Raw genomic sequence first — 21,362 nt, forward strand, 5'->3', positions numbered from 1 at the left:
TCCGAAAATGACCTTTCTTCTGACCATTCAGGAAATCCACTGACTTTTTTCATCATTTTGGCTCAACAGCAACCAAATGGAGGACCAGGATGTGCGGCTGACGAATGAGAGCCAGCTTATATCCTCCTCTTCCAGAAAGAAGCAAAGGGCAGCTGCTGATCCAGGTTGGTTCACCCTCATTGGCTTGGTTAGCAGGGATAATGAGGGGTGCCAGTCTGGTTGCCTTTCCTGCGATGGCTGGAGGTTTCTTCAGACGGATAAAGACATCACAGCTGAGGGCACTCATCTCTTCTCTCCCCACCAGCTCTTCGTCCTAAAACCTGCATTCAGGACAAAGGACCATTGCGGAGAACAAGACAGTGAGGAAAGAACAGGGGGGGGCAGTCTTCTACTGCCCATTTCTTGCCCAAGAAGAGGGGGCAGCCTGGACCACTGGCACACAGTTCCCAACCGGAATCATGAGGGGGAACTCTGGGTGGGAGTGAACTGGCCGTTGGTGCCGCCGAGACCATCAGGAGCACTTCTGTCACCTGCAGATTGATTATAGCTCTCTTTGCTTCTTCTTCTCACAAGAGGCTTTGGCTGAACTCAAGCAGGCTGGGGTGTGTGCGGTGGAAAGAGGGTACGCAACAGCCCCAGAGGGGTCACGAGCTCGAGAGGAGGGGAGCTTTCTGTAACTTCCACAGGAAGCCTTAGGGGTGCCTTTGCTGACTGGGGGGGGAGGGGGGAGAAAAGAAGGGCCCACACAGGTGCCATTAGGACAAAGGAACACACAGCCTCCCTCTGCCCCTTGTGCTTCACTGACATGCACATCGTGTATTTTCTCTGCAGTTTCAGAGACAGGATCTCACCCACTGTAGAAATGATCAGCATCGAAGTCCGGGGGGGTGCAGCCTTCAGTGGCCAGGCCGAAGGCCTTCCTGTGCAATAGCTGCAGTGGCCGAAAGAGCCCGAGGGCTGGAGTGGTGGCCGAGTGTGACCAAGAGAAAGAGCAGCTGCAACTCCATGGCCAACCCTTCACTGCCACGGGCTGCCCCGGTTCTAACGTGGAATGAGTCACCTTAGGTTGGAGGCGTTTCCTGTAACCCAGCCAAAGGGCGGGAAGTGGCCGAGGTCCCCCTCAACAGCAAGTGCCTTATTTAAAAAGCTCCCAGTTGCAGCCTATCGACTGCTTGCAAGAACCAGATTCTCATGTTTGTGATGTTACTCTTTACTGTTTGTCGCACATTACACACAAACTCAGATTGCCTATAAACCACATTAGCGCGCCCCCTTGGCTAGCACAAAGGATGCTCGGGGGGGACGGCCATATTTCTTTGAAAGAAGATGGAAGCCTGGCAGGCCAATAGCTACAGAAGCTGTGGCCTTTGGGCTTGCCAGCACCATCACTGGGACCCACTTTGATGGCTTGAGCACAAGGTCCAAAAGCTGCTTCTGCAAAGAATTGGGACCCGTGCCTTGCCCCTTCAGCTGAGTTGGGCCAGCCCTGCTCTCTCACCCTGGCAACCTTCACAAGCATTGCCTACATTCCCAGGGAGAAGTATGAGGGCACCACTCAATACGTCCCCCGCCCCCCAAAAAGAGCTGCACTTGTTTTGAAGGACCACAGGTTTATTTTTGCTAGATACTTCTTAGACGGACAACTCGTCTCCGCTTGCAACAGAGATGGTCTTGCACACAGTATGTGTTTCAGTTGACGTTTTCCATAGTAGGAGCAACTCTGGTTTTAGGTTAGGCTCAGAGTGAGGTTGCAGAAGATGAAGAGGTTAAACCTCGGCTTTCGTTGATGAGATCATTCTTGGTCCCTAAATGTTGCTGAAGTAGACTGAGAATTATGAGTGATTTTTTTCTAACAGGGCTTAAAGTGATTTTAATAGCCTACCAAGGGTTATTTTTCCCCATGTGTCCAACGGTAGCAGGACTAAAACGTCTCAGCTGAAACAAAGAATCATGGTTGAGGACAGGATTGGAAAGATCAGTTGCTTAGTGCTAAAAATAAATTCCTGGCTTTGAAACACTATTTACCCTTTCCATGATTTCTACTGCAGTCACCTGACGGTAAACATTGGGCTGTGTATGGTTGCTCTCCGGATCCGGTGTCTGAACAAACAAGTGATCCTGCATATCCAATACAGAGAAGAGTTTAATAGAGAATTGATTACATTGCCTAAGTAACAAAGACTTCTACCGTTCTTCCCCATTCACCTTGCAGCATTTCACCTTTGCTGTCAGGTGCTACCCAGGCCTATTCTCAGCAGCTATTGGCAGCTGCCACGTCTGGCAATACTCTCTCTGCTTCCAGCAGTCAATCAGTTAACCTCTGGCACCTCTGGGCCATCCCAGCAAAGGAATGGCTTGAGAAGGGTCAAGGCCACGACAAGGAATGGATCTTAAAAGCCAGCCCAGTTGCTCAGGAGCCTTCCCTCGGAAAGCCTGGTTGAAGGGAAGCCCAACTGCCCTGATGCATTCATGTGGCCTCGTGTACCCTGCAATCCAGCTGAAGATTAGTTAATACATTATATCATGTTTACCCAAGAAATTGGCCCGAATACACCACGGTCCAATTCGCTCTACGGAGGCACGTGGTTTGAGCACAGACACATTTCAAGCCAATGAAAGGGCTTCCATTGCTTATCTCTCTTGCCCTTCCCCTAACGTTTTAGCACAGGAGGCAACAATGACAAAGGATCCATTCCTGTGCTGAGGACGGACAAGGGTGTTGCATAGCCCAGACCTAAAGACGGTGGCAGAGGAGGCACACCACTTCCTATTTCCCAGGACCAAATTGCCAGGGCCTATTGCTAAGATGAGAACAGTCCCAGAAAACCCCTAAACCAGACGGCATATAAAATGTTCCTGTCCAGATTAGGATGATCTGGTGTGCCTTCCTTCTGAGATCTAAGAGCAGATGCTCAAACCTCCCTGCTATGTGGATCAGCAGCACAGAAAAGGCAGTGAAGAACAACATACATTTGGGCAGCCCTCAAATTCTCCAGTTCTCAGGAGCTTCTCTCAGAGGTCAGAAGTCCCCTGGCCTCTTCCGGAGGTATTGTTTCTGTAAAATGGCAGCAGCAGCGCCCCACTGGCACCATTGTGATCCCTGCACAATTCAGAACTAGCAGATGCTCCGTAGCAAATGCAAGTTGCGGAGAAAAAGGAGAAACTTATTCCTGCCGGGATTTACTAGGGAGCAAACCAGAAGTCCCAGATGACAGGCAAGGAGGAAGTCAAAAGCAAAGACTTTGATCAAGAGATTACAGTCGGCAGAAGAGGATGCCGACTTGATCCACTGCCAAACAGGCACTCACTTCCTTGATTTGACTGAATTTAGCTTCAGTCGGGGCCAAGAATTTTAATGAAACACCCCTTTCAGCAAAGCAGGGCAGAGCTCCTTGGTAGCCCTCTTCCGCACAAGCGTCTCCCATCCCTCTTCCACATCAGGCCCCAACATCTCCTTCAGCCTCTTTACAGCCCAAGCCGAGGGGTTTCCTCACAAAGAGGCACCAGGCCTTGGCTGCTCTTGCCATCCCACCTGCCCCTTCTACCTTTCAGGAATGTGTTGCTTGATAGTCCATCAGCGTATTCCTTCTATCAGCCTGCCATTTCCAACTATATTGTCAAGTTCCCTCCTCTCAGAATATCCCAACCCAAAATACAGGGCACTGCACAGTATTGGAGTCGTGCTATTTACAACCTGTCTTCTTTCAGAATTTTGTTGCTGTTTTGCCATGTTTGAAATGCTCAACAGTTACCCCATTTTCCCAAGAGGCCTTTCTTTCCATCTAGTTATCTACGGATAGTGGCAACTAAAACAGTCCGTGGAAGCCTGTTTAACTTGCCTTCTGGAACTTTCTGGCAGGGAAAGGACCAGAATATCCCACTAACCTTGGCTGAAGGAGTTATTTGGTCACAAAAAGAAACCCTTTCTGGGATCCAAGGCGGCTTAGGCCAGCACGTTACCCTGTTTTTTCCATGGATAAAAGCCACAAGGTAGCATGCTGCATTCTTCAAGGGAAGGTGCACAATTCCGTGCAGAATTTACTTTTCAGCTTACTTTGCTGACATAAAATGGCTCTTTCCCTCTCCATGACCATCCGTGTCTGGAACTGAAGTAAGTGAAACAAAGGCTCAGAACTCTCTGCACTTTTGAGCCAGGAAAGAGCTACTCTCAGCAATAATCTCGTGCTCTTATCTGAAAAGGTTGGATTTAACCCTGCAGATCCCTCCTGGCAGGAAACCCAAAGCAACCAACAATCAATCCACACTGAGACCAGAACCCAGGAAGAAATCAAAGGACGGGGGCTGGCTTAGCACTGCTGGTTATTTTTCATCCTGAAGCTAAAAAAGTTCTTTCTAGCAGCCGCCTGCCTGCCGAGGCTTGGCATTAAGCATGATCCACTTAGCATAGGAAAAACAGCCACTCAAACAGAAACCAGGATTCAAAGGGTAATTTCAGATTATTCATTTATAGGGAATATAAATTGACACTGATTTTTCTGGAAGCTCGATTGAAGGGGAGGCAAGAAGATGCATCCAAATGAGTGCAGCCTACTCCTCCTACAACGTATCACGTACATTGTTGGTAATTCCCAATCCTGGCGTTTAGGACTGTAACCACAGTATTTGCTAGGCAGAAAAAAAAGGCTGCCTTTGTAATTGCGCTTTGCGAAGCGCACAGCCCTCTTTTCCTCCCTGAAAAGTGTGGAGGGCAGCCTACACTGCTGCGCCTTCTGCCCCTGCTGGAAAAAGGGCTTGCGCACTGGAGTGCTGTTTGGCACAGCCGTGATGGCAGATTCAAAGAAAGAACAAGGTACAGAAAAGCTCCTTGGGGTGTGTTCAATAATTGGCAGGAAAAAAGCCTACTCTAGTTTTAATGGAGTCACGGATCAACAAAAAGAGGGAACGGTGTCATCTTCAGGCTTCCTCAATTCTGGTGGTGAAGAAGTGCCAAAGAGAGTTCTATGATACATCACAACTTCATACTTTTAAAGTAGTCCAGGTTTGTCTAACCCTAAAAGCATCTTGATTTTCAGCTTATCTGAGCTTGGGAAAAAAGTAGGCAAGTCCCTATTCATTTTTGCATATTAATATTAAAGATTTGATTGGATTTCTTTTCTTTAGGTAGACCAATATTTCACTAGAGTATACTGGAATCAAAATATTGTACCAAATAAAGAGAGTGTATCATTTCCCCAGCAAAAGGCTGCATGGATGAGGGCTTATCTTACGCCCACTTGTTTTGACATCTTGTGACGCACAAAGAGCCGTGACTCAAATACTGCACCAGTTAACCTGGATCCCACTGGAGGTGTTCCAAACCTCCTTGGGGCCAATCCTGCTGAGGGACAGGCTGGCTCCTGCGTGTAGACAAGGAAGCTGACGTGGGATTATGCCAGCAGGGCCCTGAAAGCAGAAAATAAAACGGGGCAGGCGCAGGGCCTGGTTAATTGCCCCTTATATTGGCAAAGGTAAAATGAGGAACCACCAGCACCTCCGACTGGCTGGGCAAAGACAGGCTGCACACTCCCCGCGCCCTTCTGATCTGCCGGGAAACGGCAAGTCCAGTGTTCCAGAAAGCACAATGGCACTTTAATCTGATTTTGGCAAACAGCAGCTCAGCTGCTTCTTTCCCTGTTCCAAGATGACCATTCCTTCTGGCCCTCAGCATCTCCTTTGAGCAGTTCTTAGTGTCAATCACAGAAGGTAGCCAAACATGCAATTGTCCGTGTTTACATATAAAACGTGAGTGCTGTACACACTCACACACCTATTTATTCACTCTGCTTGGAGGTGCAAAGGAAGCTGTTGATGAGAAACAAAAATGAAGTAACCACAGCTTGTCCTTTAAATGTGTTCCAATCCCCAATCTACACCGCTCCTCCTCAGTCCAGAGAGGAGCCCGGCAGAGTCTGTCTGAAGGCACTTGATGTCTCCTCTCAGGAAAAAAATAAACATTGTAAGGGGAGTGAAAAGGAGGGGCCAGAGCCCGGCATGGCTACGATCCTCTCCAATTCAGGAGCCCAAAGAAACAGGTAACAACTGAGCCACCTCCTGTCTGCCCTCCGTGCAAGAGAAAAGGCCGGTTGCAGGGAGCTCAGATTTCTCGCTAAGAAGAATCGACGGGCATCACACACTCCAGGAGCTGTTCAGTTTGGTCAGTTCGTTGGCCTCCCCCGGCCCAGCCTCCTCACAGCCACCCTTCTCACCAGCTGCATCAAACTGAGGGCGACTGTCTAATTTAACCAATTCTTTGGGAAACTTCTTGAAGCGGGGAAGCAAATCTTTGAGCTCTGTGTCAGGGGGCACCTTGTCCAAGTTCTGTACAGAAGGCACCAGGTTGGTGATCTCATCGGTTGGAGACCGCCCAATGCTGCCATCCACTTGAACCCGAATGTCCGGAGAGATAGACAACTGATGGTGGGGCACCACCCCACTGTCCATGCATTTGGGATAGAGAAAAGTCTTCATCTGGCCTTTGCCCTTCACGTTGACTGTCCCACGATAATCAAAGTCGTAGCCCATTTTGTGAAGAATGCGGTAACTCTCCTCACTCACCTGGATCCGGCACTCGACTCCCGTGGTGTCCATCCTGCTTGCTATGTTCACAGTGTCCCCCCAGATGTCATACAAGAGCTTGGTGGTGCCAATGACCCCAGCTGTCAGGGGCCCGTGGTTAAAGCCGATCCTCAGCTTAAAATTGAACCACAGCATGTTGTTGTTAAAGTCATCCACCACACGCATCATTTCTTTGGCAAATTCAAAGAGCGTCTGCAGATGGGCGTGAGGGTTACTGCTGTCCTGGCACTGGGAAGCGTTCAGCCCGGAGGCAGCCATGTAGGTGGCCCCGATGGTTTTGATTTTCTCAATGTTGCTGTATTCAGGCTTGCTCAGCAGCTCATCAAAGTCTCCGATCAGTTCATTCAGGACACGGTAACATTCCTTGCCTCCTTCGTAATTCTCCTCATAGAACTCACTGAAGTTCACAATGCTGGCAAAAATCACCCCCCCGCTGTCGTGGTTTTTGGAATAGCTTTGGGACACTTTCAGCTGCTCGGCCACATGGTAGGGAATGATGTTCCGCAGGAGCCAGTCCGCCTGGTCCCTCATGCTCTGAATCTTGGTACGGTGAAGATCAGCTTCCACATCTCCGTGATAATGGAGGCGGTAACTCACCTCAAACTCCCGATTTAAGAACCAAACTAAGACTAGGAGAAGGAAGAGGCCCAAAACTACTTCCAGGCCAATCAGATCTGCCGGCCTACGGAAGTCCTCCGACGCAGACCTGTTGCAGGCATTCTCTATGAAGCTGAGGGAGGAACAAAACAAATAAGAGAACGCATGCTTTAAAGGTAACTTCAGATCATTCTGTTTGGGATCTCAAACAGGTGCTGTTGATCATTATAATCATCTAGTTTTTACTTGAACATGTATCAACATTTAAAGGTTCTGTGTGTTGGCACAGAGGGTACTTGTGAAGATGGGTTGTGCTGAAAGGCTGAGCAAGTGGCATCGGGCGTGTGGGTTGAGAATGGCCAGCCCAATGCAACATTTTTTTCAAAGTCAAACTCCAAGAGAATTTCCTTAAACTCACTGTAAGAACATCCAATCTTGATACCTATCTTGATACATACAGAAACTGTCCAACAGCTCAGATCATTACAGGTTCTCTCTTAGCAGTTAAGAGAAGGAACACATCTGGGCACACTGCAAGTGAGAGACTTGTGAACGTATGGGCTTCACACTTTAACAGCACCTGGCTTTATAATGTTATTAAAAATATTGTACTTGGAAATAATCCATCTCACTGCTTCAGAACACTCTTTTGAGACTCACAGAAAGGAAATCCGTGGTTCACAGTCCAAATTTTAGCCTCTTCAAATCTTTTTCATTTTGGTGACAACTTTTATTCTGACTCTCAGCTGGCAGTTTGGATCCTTAAATAAGGTACACACAAAAGACTGGAGACCCAATAAAGCCCAATGAAGCTGTTAGAAACATACCTCAGGTTCCTCGATGGAAGAAGGTTTGAATCCTCCAAGTCGCTGGAACAGAAGCACAAGGGACTCACATTACCCACAAACCAACCGTCTGGATCAAAACAAGGGCAACTACACGGCACCGCTGTAGTCACAAAGCAGGGCTCCTCCTCCTCCTCTCGCTAAATGGCCAATCCCTGCGACACACGTGCGCACCAGGCCCCTTCATGCTTTCCCCTTCTTCCCTTAGCCACCCCCTCCTGGGCAAAAGGGGCAACGGTTGTGGCACTTCTCTTGAAGCAAGCAGGCCTCATTCCAGCACCCTGGGACCTTTCCTGGATACGGCAGCCTGATCTTCCTTAGGATTGCCATGGGTTTGCCTTGGCTCACCTGTCAGGGCACCAGGACACGTACAGGAGGAGGAGGAGGAGGACCCCTCCAACAAGGGTAGCCAAAGAGGATCTCATCCAGGAGCTGAGCTGGCAAAAGTTACAGTACTGGACTATTGTGATGAGAACTGCAGAACACATAAACATGGTGGACTGCAACAAAAGAAATATTAGTCAGAACAATGGAGCAAATTAGAGCAAAGCTGTTGCACCTTTCCTCAAAAACTCCCAGAGTTAAAATAAGCAACCAGATTAGAGCAGCTACGGAATCTTTCATCCCCCCCCCATCCCCCCTTGGATTTGACTAAAATCATGTTTAAGGTCCGTCCGCTTCTGTGCCTGGCAGAAAATGCCTAATTCCGCTCTGTGTTGGGAGGAGGGAAACAGGGTCGCTCTGCCATGCAGATTCCATGGAGGGGGGGGGGGGGTCGGGCCACGGGCTGAAGTATCTCCTGATCCAGGGAAAAGTTCACTAAAGGCAGCATCGGAATCCACTGGCTTTGCAGACGGACAAACTAGGGTGGCAGATAAACGGTCATCTGTGGCGCCCCCTCCCGGCTCCTCTGGGCTCCCAGCGCTGGGAGCAAAGCTCTGGCTCAGAGGTGGAGCCCTTTGGGACTAAGCTGGTTGACTGGGATGGGCAAAGGGGACCTCTGCCCCTCCCAGCTACCTCTTTGCGCCCCTGGACAAGAAGTCTCTGCGTGTGACTTGGCATTTAGAGCCAAAGCTTCCAATGACCAAAAGCAGGGTGGAGGACCACCCCCACCCCTGTGCTTTCCCCCGCGGGAGCTCTGCTTGCCCACCAAGAGCTGGTGCTGAGGCCAACATACATAGAGGTCGGTTCCAAACTCAGAGGTGAAGTGTGAGAAGACGGCGAGAGCCGGCAGGGAGATCAGGACAGCTCCGATGAAGTGCCGGGGCAGCCACCCAGCGATCACTTCCAAGAGTCGCTTGGTGCAGACCATCATGTCCTCCAGAAAGAAAGCCATCCTGGAAGCCATACAGACAGCGGCTCAGCTTTCCCTGCCCTCGGCCTCAGGAGAAGGCCTCCCCCCCACCAGTGCCCGGCAGTGACATCAGAACTTCCCCCCTTCGCAAGGAAGGACATCATCTGTCCAGAGTTAGCTTAACAAAAGGGGAGCTAAAGTACAAGTGAGGGATGATGCTAAAGTCTGTTACTTTATTTCAGAATAGGGTTGTTGAAGATTTATACCCAGTATTTGCTCTGGGAGGTTGGGGGGGGGGGAGGTAAATATTTGTAAAACCTTTTTAAAGCTTTTAATTAAAAAAAAGAACTTCCCCCCTTCCAAAATCAGGACACCCCCCCCTTTTTCCCGGGCATGAAAGAGGAGAAGTAGTGGCACTGGGAGGGATCCCGGGGGAGGAGCCAGCTCCAGCTGCTCTATAAGGACAGGGGTGTGCTGGGACCTCTCTCTAATGCGTGGGGGGGGGGGGTGGGATTTGCTGTCACCTGCACCCAATAAGGGAGCCCAGATATTGAGGGAGGGAGGAAAAGTGCAGCATTGGCTCACCTGATAGAGACAGTGAGAGAGACCACCTCCAGCAGGACAGCCGTTACAGCCACAGCCACAGCTGCAGGAGGGGGAGGAGAGGCCACCAGCCCGTGTTTCAGGAAGCAAGCGACGGAGAGGATGAGGAAGACCGTGGCGGAGAGGCTCACGTCCAGGAGGGAACTGAAGGTAGCGCTGGCGAAGGTCTTCACGGGAGCTCTTCTAATCACCTGGGGAGAGCGAGGAGGTCCAGGTTGGCTGGCCACACGTGGGCTTCTTCAGAACCCAACAGTTCCCAAGCAGGGAAATCAAAAACTCTTTTATCTTTTTTGCTTTGATTTCAGAATCTGATCCAGAGATGACCTCCACTCTTTACAAAGGTTCTCTGCACTCTAAGCTAGGGAAAAATAAATTACTAAAATACAGCAGTAGTTTTCAGAATCAGTTTCTAAAACACCACCAGAATGAAAACAATAAGCAAAAGTGAGTATAAAAAAACCAAATCTAGATTCTTAGAGGAAATTATTCTCAAAACCGCTTTAGGAGAAACCAGACCCTCATAACGGCACAAGGTTATTAGAAAAGTCACGGTTTGTTACTTCGGATAGCTGAGGGATATTTCAGTTTATAACCTGACCTCCCTGTCTATAAACCCTGGTCTCCGAGGTGGGGTGCGGGAGGAGTCACTGAATGGGTCTTGTTACGGCCCAACTGCCTGGAGACTGAGGTAAATCTGAGGCCACTCCCTCTGTTCCTCCTTCTGACTCCCCAGATTAACCTCAGTCTTTGGCCTAACAGGAGCTATTCAGTGACTCTCCGGATTTCTTTGTTTTCTCTTTCCTTCTTTCAATTTTTTCCTTTATTTTCACCTTTTTCAGAACCTCCTGCCGCCTCCTATTGCGCCCCTTTCCTGACTAAGCACGAGCTGCGCTCACTGCTACTTTGCGGGCCCCGAGCCACCGAGGTTTTTAACCACCTATCTTTTCATCATGATCTTTGTATGCAAACAGTGGACGTTTCCCGCTCTGTGTGGAATGACAAGGATAATAGCTGACTTAGGGAATATAGACACGCAAAGGAACAAGTGATACAGGACTGAAACTTAAAGCAGTCACCGCAGGGGCTGTTTCCAGGACAAGGCTCTGTAAAACAAATGATCAATAAAAACATTCTTGGGGAAGTTAGCCAATTTAAGGCCAAATTTCTATTTGAAGTTTAGTGGCCTGAAGGGTGGTGGTATGTCTCCTGCAGAAGTAGATGGTATAATATTGGAATAAAAGCAAATACTTCATCAGATATGTTGCCAGAATTTCATATACCTATTTAAATAAAAGCAGTAAAAAGCTAGAAGAGAAAAAAGTTTTATTTGTTAATTTACATGGTTCACGTAGGAAGGGTGTGAATGTTTACACATAAAAGCAAGCTCTTTAAATTTAGAATCAAGCCAACATACCGTATTTTTGGGAATATAAGACACTCCAAAATATAAGACGCACCTAGCTTTGGGGGAGGAAAAGAAGGGGAAAATATCTGTCTCTGCCTCCCAGCAATTTGCCTCCTTGCAACAAACAGTACGGACAATATACACTGTTTGTGGGGTTACATTTCAGACTATCCTTGTACAGATGCTGTTAAAACTGATGTGGCTTTCTGGAAGTATCCGAGTTATTCTCTGCTATTTAAAAGGAGATAACAATAGCACTGGGGCCTCTTCAGATCAAGCCTTTATCTTAAAAAGCTTCTTCATTTTGTTAAGTTGTCTAAAACAATAATAAAGCAGTCTTTACAAAATAAGTCTAATCATTCTATAGGCCTTTATAGTTACTGACTTACCTCCTTGCAGCAAACAGCCTGATTAGCACAAGGGGGGGGGGGATCTGCCTCTGCCTCCCAGCAATTTGCCTGGTGGAGCAAACAGCAAATTTCAGTTCCTGCCGATCATCGGCTGTTCCAGGCTGCAGGGATTCCCGTGGCCTATCGCAGCCTCCGCAAGCCCCGTTTGCTGCAAGGAGGTGAATTGCTGGGAGGCAATTGAGGCTGAAGGGTGGGGGCTGGTGGGTGGGAGGGCGGGGCAACATTCAGTGTATAAGACGCACCCAAGCTTTCACCCTCTTTTTTGGGGGGGGGGAGGGGGGAGGTGTGTCTTATACTCCCAAAAATACGTAGTTTATCAAAACGGGTATTACATGTTCCTGCTTGGAGACTCTAGACAGGAGGCTGGTTGCTACGCTGAGGACAATTTCAGTTTCTCTTTCAAAGGCATCCCTCACCAATGGCAAAACAGAGACAAAACAGACTTAAAATGACTTAAAACTAAGCCTAAATCAAAAGTAACTGCCAAAAAACCTTCTCTCTTTTTTTAAAGAGGGAATATCAGTGTAGAAAAGAGGCAGCATCACAATTACTGATTTCTCTCCAGTCAACATGAACAGTTAAAATAAACATAAATCGTTTTGGCGTTTTCTTACTGTATTCCTCAGATACTATCAGCATGCATGTGCCTCCATGCACATAGACACCCCCCCACCTCCCCCCCAAGAAAAGACACCTTACCTCTTCTTGGTAGCTGCTCCGGTAGGCCATCTCCAAGTCGTGTTCAAGGAAGTTCAGGCTCAACTTGTTAATGGGTGGCTTAAAAAAATAGTCTTTCATCAAGCTGAGGGAAAAGATTTATTTTAGCAAAGTTTATTCTCCCATTAAAGAAACAATGATTAGATCACTAAGACATAGGCATCTCTATTTATCAGCCCATCTTTAACTGGGCTTGGAGAAAGAGGAGTGCTGTACTAACTCTCCAAATAAGAAGGAATTGCTGCTTAACTAATGACTGGACCTCAATCAACCACACTGCATGGATAATCTCCTTTTCCTCCTACTGTGTCTTGATTCTCGGAGGCTGCCTGGACAAGTTCCTGTAATTTTCTTGAGATTGGCAAACTACTTTTTCAGAAGTGCTTTCCCAATGCCTACTTCCTAGGGCTGTAAGAAAATGACTGACCCAGGGTCACCCAACTGGCTTTGGGTCTAGGGCGGGAGTGAAGAATAAGCTCCCACTTCTAATCTCAGCACTGCCATAAACTTGTTGGTGAAAAAAGAATGAGCCCACAGAGATCACAAAGTGCCTCTTCTGATTGTTGCAAACAGATCATTCACCCTCAGTGCAGAAGAATTGTCCTATCAGCAGCTTGTTGGAAAAAACCCCACAGAACTTCCCTCTTCCAAGCATTTCAGCCAGACTCTATCTGTCAACATAAAAACTGCATAAAGGAGACCACCATTAAATAAGGAAAAGACCCCCTGCCAGGGCCAGAGGTCTCCTTCTTGTTGCAACTTAACAAGGTATGCATAACAAGTTGGTTTCCTGTTTGTCTGCTGAGACCCTGCCCTCCACCAAGCTTCAGAAAAGTGGCATTTGTGCACGTTAAAAAAAAAGAATTGGCGAGATTAGCTGACTTAACTGCAGCGTGTCTGTTCACAGGCCGCAGGTTAACACTCAACTTTCCTGGACATAATACAACTTTAAACAGAACTAGATTGATAAAAGAAAACACTGATAAAAAAATTGGGCAAATCAAGCCCATTTGGTTCAGCACAATTTTCTATTCCACAGGAAGTGATAATAGCAGTAGACTTATAGCAGTAGATAAGCAGGGGGAGGAGGGGGCTGAGGAAATGGTGCTCAGACTGGCGGCCCGTGAAGCGCTCCATCTGCCCCCAACCTACTGAACCTTGTGAAGCCCCATGGAGAGCAAAGGTCCAAGTGGTGAGAATGCTTTGCCTGACCTGTCTTCTTTAATGACATCCACAAAGTGAGCGTCTGTTTTTTCTCTGATATTTTTGAACCGCAATGGCAGAAGAGCTGAATGATCCAAGCTTGCTCCAACCCATCTTCCCTTCTCTTGCAGCATTTCATAGAGAGACGTTTGGCTGTTGCTCAGTTTCTCCTCCTGCGGGGGACTTAGAAGTCCATTCCGAGACTTTGGGCTGCCTCCCCCAGGACTCTGAATGAGACAAAAAGGAAAAAAAATCAAGTGGTTTGAGATTACGTCAGAGAGAAGTCAGATTATACTTGTCTGTTTCTACAAGTATATTGCAGTAGAAAAATAATATCTGTTCAAAGATTTTGTTATATTTTTGAATGTATAAAACAGCACTTGCAACAAAAAAAGAAACATAAGGCCGATAAATTATTATAGATGTTGCTTTTAACAAACCTGATCAAACAAACAACAGCAGAAAGATTTGTATCATGTCATGAATCATTTTATTATCACCATGTCTAATCCCAAAGGTGGGCTCATATGAGATACACATTTTTTAAAGTAGCATAGTTGGGTCCGTTTTCAAGGCTTCCTCTGATCAGGGCAGACCAGGAGGCCCTCAGCATTCAGCCCTCCTGAGCAAACAGGAGACTGAGGTCAGCTTTCTCTAGCTCTTTATGCTCAGAAAACAATCTTTAGAAAAGGCAAACGCTAACATTTCTTTAAAAGATATAGAAAATGCATTTTAAACCAAAATTAAATAAAGTGCAACTTATCTTTTCAAGATAAAAAATTTAGGAACTTAAAAACAGCCATATTACCAGGGGCTGAAGTTCCAAAACTCAAAGAATTCTTAGAATTCCTGTACAGCACTGAAAAATTAAAACAAAAGGAACTACACTGACCTAATTAATGGGAATGCAAAAGAAAATGCACAATAAGCAGCTCAACTTACAAGATAGCAAGGGGAGCTTTTAAAAATATCCAATTGTACATCACGGTGCTCTTCAAATCATCCTAGGGACAAATTTCATACATGCTGGTCCTGAGAATAAGAAAAGGGTTTGGAACCATCTGCAATCAAGGACACCTAGGCGAGCACTTGAAGGCCATCTCATTACTTGCACCCTACTTGAGTCTGTCTCATCTCATGACCGACCTGCCTCAGTTTCTGCTCCGTGAATGAATGAAGAGAAAAAGGTGCCTTGAGAATAAATTACCTTTGTGCTGGTCTTATGGTCCTCCTGGCACCCGTTTTGAATTGCTCCTTCCTCTGCACTCACAGCATAGCCAGGGGAAAAAGTAACACTGCACGAATGGCAGATCTGCAACCACAAAAAAACATACTAGAGGGTGAATTCCTCCTTTTGTCCCTGGCCTGCCTCTACTGCGGGTGTCTGAAGGCTCTTCAAAATGGCACATTTTGTGTGTAACTCCCAGGGTGCTATCTAGTCTGCACATGACACTTTTCCTCCCTTAAATGTTTCAGAACAAAATCACTTGGGCACGGAAAGAAGTTATCGTCCACACAACAAGACGTAGTTAGCATTTAGCAGCTGTCTTTTCCCCATCTAACATCTCAACCAAATTTGTAAATATCAACCAATTAAATCAATGATAATATTTATATACATACTAGAAAAGCAAATGCAAATGCTCTTATACATCCTTTGCAAAAGGAGACCCCCTCCAAACAATGGTGGTCTTTTTTCTTACTTGCATTTAATGATTTTATGTCACTAACTCTACCAATGCTGGCAACCGTGATACTTGCTCCTTTATGCCAGCTGCTTGCTGGCACTTTCTCAGAAGTGCTTAGAACAGAATTTTTCAACTTCGGCAATTAACAATGCAAGGGCTCCTGAGCTACATGGGATTTACACCAAGCCCCTCACAGCCAACTCATAATCCACACCTCCTCGTGTTATGACTTTCAGAGCAAAAAAATAAACCAATTTATGATTTGCCTTCTTAGAGAATACGTAACTAACTGCAGATATAAGTTTCCAAGCTTGGGTAGGTTGTGAAAACAGGTTTCTAAAAACAAATCCACAGAAATGTACAGAATTTGCATTTGTCGAACCTTATTTTTTTCTAAGTACTTGAATGTTTTTGCTAAATCATCCATGTTCTCCGACAAAGCTCCCTGTAACTTGCTTCCATCTCCTGCTTCTAGACCTGGGAGTAGAAGGGTCTCCGAGCAGCTGCAATGGGTCTCCTTCTTTTTCAAGCCAGAGATCAAGTATGTTTTCAAACCTACAGGAAAACTATAGTTAACATATCTGCTGTTATTCTTCCACTGTACACACTTCCCCCAGCTTACCTGGAGGGCTCCTTCTACAAAAAGCTGTTTACTACAGATGGCCATTCTACAACCGTTGCAATCACAGCTTGCAGAGAAATGACTCATTTCTCCTTTGGAAACAGCCAAATCCACTTTTTAGCAGCAAATCTGCATTTTATAAATTGCTTGGCCAGCTACTACGGTAGTAATTTATTTATCATTGGCTATTTTTCTATTATCTTTTTTTTTTTAAAGGATTGTGAAATATAACCCAGCAGTACTTTCGAATTTTTTAATACTGTACATATTTTGGTTTTACTTAAGAGCACTCTGTTTTAGTGTCACTGTGAATATTAATTTCCAAAGGGCTTTTTGTATCAAATGATCAAACTTGAAAGACCACCTGTGTCATCTGCAACCCAATGAGCGTCCCCCCTTCAATCCTCCCCTCTGGGTCATTTCTAAAGACCCTGAAGAGCCCAAGAAAGAACCTTGGGGTACCCCACTGCATGCTTCTCTCCACACCGATGTCGTTCCATAAGGAGGACCACATGCTGAGTGTGGTCGGTCAGCCAATTCCAAACCCATCTGGTAATGGGACAGCTTGTCCCACACTGTTCACTCTTACGAAGTAGTTGGCAGTCTTGTATTCCATCCAATGCCTCACTGAAATCTGAATCTAGTCCATCCACAGGATTCCCTTATTGTGTGGAAATAGGACCTCACTGCTGAAGAGACTAGTTTTTGCGTACTTTATAGCACCTTTTACTCCAGTCTCACCCACTACTCACATTTATCTCAATACTCTGTACTTTTATTTAAGGTGCCTTTACTAATCCTGGTTTGTGACGTTAATAAACATTGATACGAAACTGCTAGAAATTGGTTTACGGTCAGCAGAATAAAAAATCTGCGGACTATCTACCAACTTCTAGCAGTTTACAACAGTCATAGAATCCTAAAAACTGTCCCCCGAAAGCTGGCATCAAAAGCAACTCTTTTCCTTGGTCAACTATCTTATGGAAGAGCTCAGTCTTAACTGCCCTGCAGAATACTGTAGGGTGTTTTTTTCCCTTGCAAAGTGATACTTTCTTTTTACAAAACATCATATGACGTACCTGCATAGCAATAAAAGTATATTTTTTATTAGGGAAGTGTACATTTTAGTGTTAAAGCAGATGTCACAAACTATAAAATGAGCAGTTAATTAAAATTCCACTTGGAAACCAAAAGACGCTGCAGCTACAATGCATACCCCCCCCCCCCTCAGCTTTAATATCTCTTCAAAGAACCAGGAAGGGCAGAGGCACCACGTTTACATGGCAGGTTTCATGTAAAATATTAAATTGATCCAAATTTGCTCACATTAGCATAAGGGAGAGAAAAGGTTAACTTCCAAATCAAATCAACTTATTCACAGGAAAAATGAGAGAAATACCTTTCAGCTGGTCTGCTACCACGCTCTGCCCCACACGCTCCATCACCTTCCCATCCTCCATTTCGTAGCGATCGTCCAAGTATTTCGCAGTAGCCTCTGAAATATGGACCTTCCCAGCGACGCCCAGTTGTTCCATGAGGTTGGCTAAGTTGACGTCATTGGACCAGACGTCAAACTTAAATCTTCTCATTCCCAGAATGCCACAAAGGACCGTCCCGGTGTGCACGCCAACCCTCATATTCACCATTTCCTTCTTCTCCTGGCAAAACTGCTCAATGGCTTTGATCATGCCCAGGCCCATCTCGATGCAGCAGTAAGCGTGATCCGCTCGGGGCTCAGGGCACCCCGCCACGCAGTAGTAGCAGTCCCCCAAGGTGCTTATCTTCTCGCACTTGGTGTCCTCGCAGAGGCGGTCAAAGCGGCCAAAGAGGTCGTTCAAAAGCCCCACCAGGGCGTGTGCAGATTTGTTGGCACTCATTTTGGTAAAGCCTACGATGTCGGCGAAGAGGATACTGACTTGTTCTATCTGCTGCATCTTGAAGGGGCGAAAGATGATGGGGGTCTTCTGGATGGACGGCTTCTTCTTCCTGCTCTTGGGGCTGGAGGCGGAGTGGCGCTTGGCGGAGGAGGAGTTCTCGCTGTCCTCGTCCCCCTGCTTCATCAGGTCGTCCGCGATGATCCTGGGCATGACCGAGTGGATCATGCGCTCCTTCAGGGCCTTCTCCACCTCCAGGTCCTTCCCGTGCATGATGGACTGCCCCACCTTGAGGAAGGTGCTCCTGGACCGCACCTCCGACATGATGAAGAGGTGCACGCCGGTGGCGTGGATGCAGAGGTGCAGCAGGGCCTTGCCCAGCAGCTCCCAGGGGGCCAGCCGCTCGCCCGGCGGCAGCGCGAAGCAGCGCTCGTCGCGGAAGCCGTAGCCCAGCGCCTCGAAGAGCGCCGAGCCGCCCAGCCCCAGCAGGAGGCTCAGGTAGAGCGGCAGGTGCGGCACGGCGTAGAGCAGCAGCAGCGCCGCCACGCACAGCGAGAAGCTGCCCACCGGCGACAGGCAGGGCGGGGGGGGCGCCGCGCGCGCGCTCACGTTGCCCGCCAGCCCCGGGGCCGCCGCCGCCGCCGGCAGCAGCTGCGAGGCCAGCGGGAGCGCCAGCACCAGCAGCGCCAGCGCCAGCGAGGAGCCGGCCGGGTGGCGCCCGTAGGCCCGCGTGAAGGTGAAGAGCAGCGCGGCCAGGCAGGCGCCCAGGAAGGCCAGCGCCGCCCCCGCCGCCGCCGCCGCCCCGCCGCCGCCGCCCCCTCCTCGCCCCCCGCCGCGGCCCCAGCCCAGGTAGGCGCCCCACAGCAGCGCCGCCGCGCCCAGGTAGCCCAGCGCGTAGCGGAGCCGGCGGCGCGTCTGCGGGAAGCGGCGCTGGCGGCAGGCCTGCTCCAGGTTGCTCGAGTCGAAGCGCGGGTCCCACCAGCGAGACGAGGCGCGCTCGAAGAGCTGCGGCGCCCGGCCGGCCCCCAGGCCCAGCCCCAGCCCCGGGCCCAGCGCCGCCCCCCGCGGCTTCCCCCGCGCCCGCCGCCCGCGCCCCGCCGCCTGCAGCCGCACGGCCACGCGCCCGCCGCCGCCCTCGGCCACGCTCACCTCGGTGCCACGCGGCGGGGGCGGCGGGCAGCCGGTGGCCGCCGCCATGGCCACGCCCGCCTCGCCTCACCCGCCGCCGCCGCCGCCGCCGCCTCCCAGGCCCGGGCTCCCGCTGCTGCTGCTGCTGCTGCTGCTGCCGCCGGGCCGCGCCGGGCTCCGCCGCATGGCGCCGCGCCGGAGCCCCCGCCCGGCTGTCCCGCCCGCCCGCCCGCCCGCCGCTCTCTCCGCCGCCGCCGCCGCCGCCTGCCTGGAAACGCCTGACGGGCCGAAGGAGGGGGAGGGGCGGCGGCGACGCCGAGGCTGCTGTCACTGCCGCGCGGGACGAGGAGCGCCTGCGCGGTGCGGGAGACGGACGGACGGACGGGGGGCGAGGTCTGCGCACGCGCGGGGGGGCCCGAGTGCGCAACCGCAGCCCTCGCCCCCCGCCCTTGTGCGCCGAAGGGGGGGATGGGACGATCAGCCCCCGCCCCCCCGCCCCCCCCCGATCGCCCGACTGGGCCTCGGCCGGTCCCGGCCACCGCCTGGGACTTTCCCCCGCTGGAGGGCCCGCTGGCTCCGGAGGCTCCGGCTGCCGAGAGGAGGCGAGGGCGGCTCCGACGGCTCCTGACGTCCCCCCGATGGGAAGCCTGGGCGCGTCTCTGCTGCTGCTGCTGCGTTTCCGCCGGAGGAGCCGCTTCTGCCGCCGCGCCTCAAAGGGGGCCTTTCGGAAGCCCCTCCCCCCCTTTCCCCTCCCTTTCCCCTCCCCCCCTTTTCCCTCCCCCCCTTCCCCCCCCCCTTTCCCCTCCCCCCTCCCGGGCTTCCCCGTAGTGCGGGTGGGGGGGGGCGAGGGCCGGGGCGCCGCTCCTCTGGCCGCCTTGGCTGAGGGAGGGTCCGTTCCGGGGCCAACCGTTGGAGCAGCGAAAGGCCGAGCGGGGTTGCGCTGGTGGGGAGGAACGGAGAGGCTGCTTGGGAAGCTCCTCCTGAGGCCGCTGGGGGGTCCGTGCGGGGAGAGGAGCTTCCGAGAAAGCCCTGGGAGTGGGGAGAGGGGGCGCCGCCGCCGCCTCGGATCCTTTCGCAGCCTCCCTGCCGTATCACACACCGGAGCCATGTCTGCAGCCAAGAGTGAGGCAGCCGCCTTCCAAGCCATCCAAGCAGATCCCAAGCCAGGGGAGCGAAAGCACCTCTGCCGAGCCTCACTGTGGTCTAGCCACTTCCTGAAAGCAGCTTGTAGGCTCAACCCAACGACTTCGGCTTAACTAATCTCAGCGACACACAAACCACACTGGCGCCAAAGTTGGAGGCCCACCAATGGGACCCTTGAGAGCCCCCTGCTGCGCATCCTTGCGGGACAGAACTCTGGGTTTCCCTCAGCAACGGCTGGGCAGGGATGCTGCAGCCACCAGTAGCACAGCTGCCCCTCTCCCACCCCTGGGAGCATCTTGGGCCGTGCCTGGGGGGGGGGGCAGAACTCCTGATGCGGAGGTAACTACCTTGCCTCCTGTGGGCATTTCCTCCTCTCGCTTCAGCTGGACCAAACAAGGGAGTTTTGTGGTCAGAGAAGGTGGAGGAAGTCGTGGGGGGGGGGGAGAGGGGTTGAGCACGGGGGAAACAAAATGAAAAGGCTGGGTTAGGAAAAGAGCTTTTGTGCTGGAGATGCTTCCTGACTCCAGCCACCTCCCTCCTTCATGCCCCCCACCCGAAGCATAGCCTGAGCTCTCCTGCCTGGCCTATGGAGACTTTCCACACGCAAAAATCTCCCTGCCAGTGAGGAAGTCATTAAGCAAATCCAGGCACGGAGGGGAAAGGAAGGGAGCCATTCGCTTCGGAAGGTGGTTCTCTTTTGCCCTTCTGAAAGGGCCTCGTTTCAAGCGAGGCCTTTGCCCTTCTCCCTGAAGCGGTGGCACTCGCTTGTGCAGGCCCTGCTGTCAACCAGAGGCTTTTACCCGTGGAAAGAAGCCCCAGAAGCCCCCCCCCCCCGAAGGCTGCGGGGTGGGTCAGCCGTGGGAAAGCCCATCGGCCCTCTTCCTTGGGCTCCCCCCCCCCCGCTGTCATCCTTTCCACTCAGAAAGAGAGGCGACACACTAAGAAATGTGGCTGAAAAATACCAGAATTTATTAGAAGGGCTGAAGTACATCGTGTCTCCAAACATAGACTATTACTGCGAGCCACTGAAATGGATTACACAGCTATGGAATTCCTTTAAATACATCTGTCCACAATTCTGGTCAAAGAAGCACACAACCACGGGTGGATGGTTTGGGTCTGGCCTTTTACCAAAGTGGGGAGGATGCTTCCACCTCCGAGCATCCCTGGACCACAAGAGCACAGATTCCCAAGGCAGGAAGGGAGGGGTGGCCACACTGGATTAGCCGCCGGCTGTTCTCAGATCACGGCCCCATC

The 21,362-nt window shown here is 50.3% G+C and overlaps 2 protein-coding genes across 2 annotated transcripts in view; one reads left to right on the top strand and one right to left on the bottom strand.

Moving 5' to 3' along the window:
- KIAA0556 (KIAA0556 ortholog) overlaps positions 1 to 4,944 on the top strand; it is a 22,295-nt gene extending 17,351 nt beyond the window's left edge. Inside the window, exons 24-25 of the mRNA XM_032230467.1 lie at positions 70 to 164; positions 305 to 4,944. Of these exons, the coding sequence (XP_032086358.1) occupies positions 70 to 164; positions 305 to 363 (154 nt within the window). The 3' untranslated portion in view covers positions 364 to 4,944. The remainder of the gene's footprint in view (positions 1 to 69; positions 165 to 304) is intronic.
- ADCY9 (adenylate cyclase 9) lies at positions 4,448 to 19,031 on the bottom strand. Its single transcript, XM_032230974.1, has 10 exons — positions 17,360 to 19,031; positions 15,721 to 15,893; positions 14,858 to 14,962; positions 13,660 to 13,877; positions 12,430 to 12,532; positions 9,898 to 10,106; positions 9,196 to 9,355; positions 8,367 to 8,518; positions 8,001 to 8,042; positions 4,448 to 7,306 (listed from the first exon to the last, which is right to left on the bottom strand). The coding sequence occupies exons 1-10, from the start codon at positions 19,029 to 19,031 to the stop codon at positions 6,127 to 6,129; spliced, it is 4,014 nt and encodes a 1,337-aa protein (XP_032086865.1). The 3' UTR covers positions 4,448 to 6,126.
- Positions 19,032 to 21,362: the final 2,331 nt, after the last annotated feature.

This window comes from Thamnophis elegans, chromosome 14, assembly GCF_009769535.1.
Source record: "Thamnophis elegans isolate rThaEle1 chromosome 14, rThaEle1.pri, whole genome shotgun sequence".
Classification (NCBI taxonomy): domain Eukaryota; kingdom Metazoa; phylum Chordata; class Lepidosauria; order Squamata; family Colubridae; genus Thamnophis; species Thamnophis elegans.

Coding starts and splice junctions, on each gene's coding strand:
- ADCY9 (XM_032230974.1), bottom strand. CDS start 19,031: ATGGCGGCGGCCACCGGCTGCCCGCCGCCCCCGCCGCGTGGCACCGAG. Junction 15,894..17,359: donor GGTAGCAGACCAGCTGAAAG/GTATTTCTCTCA, acceptor GTTTTCCTGTAG/GTTTGAAAACATACTTGATC. Junction 9,356..9,897: donor TCTCTCACTGTCTCTATCAG/GTGAGCCAATGC, acceptor TATGGCTTCCAG/GATGGCTTTCTTTCTGGAGG.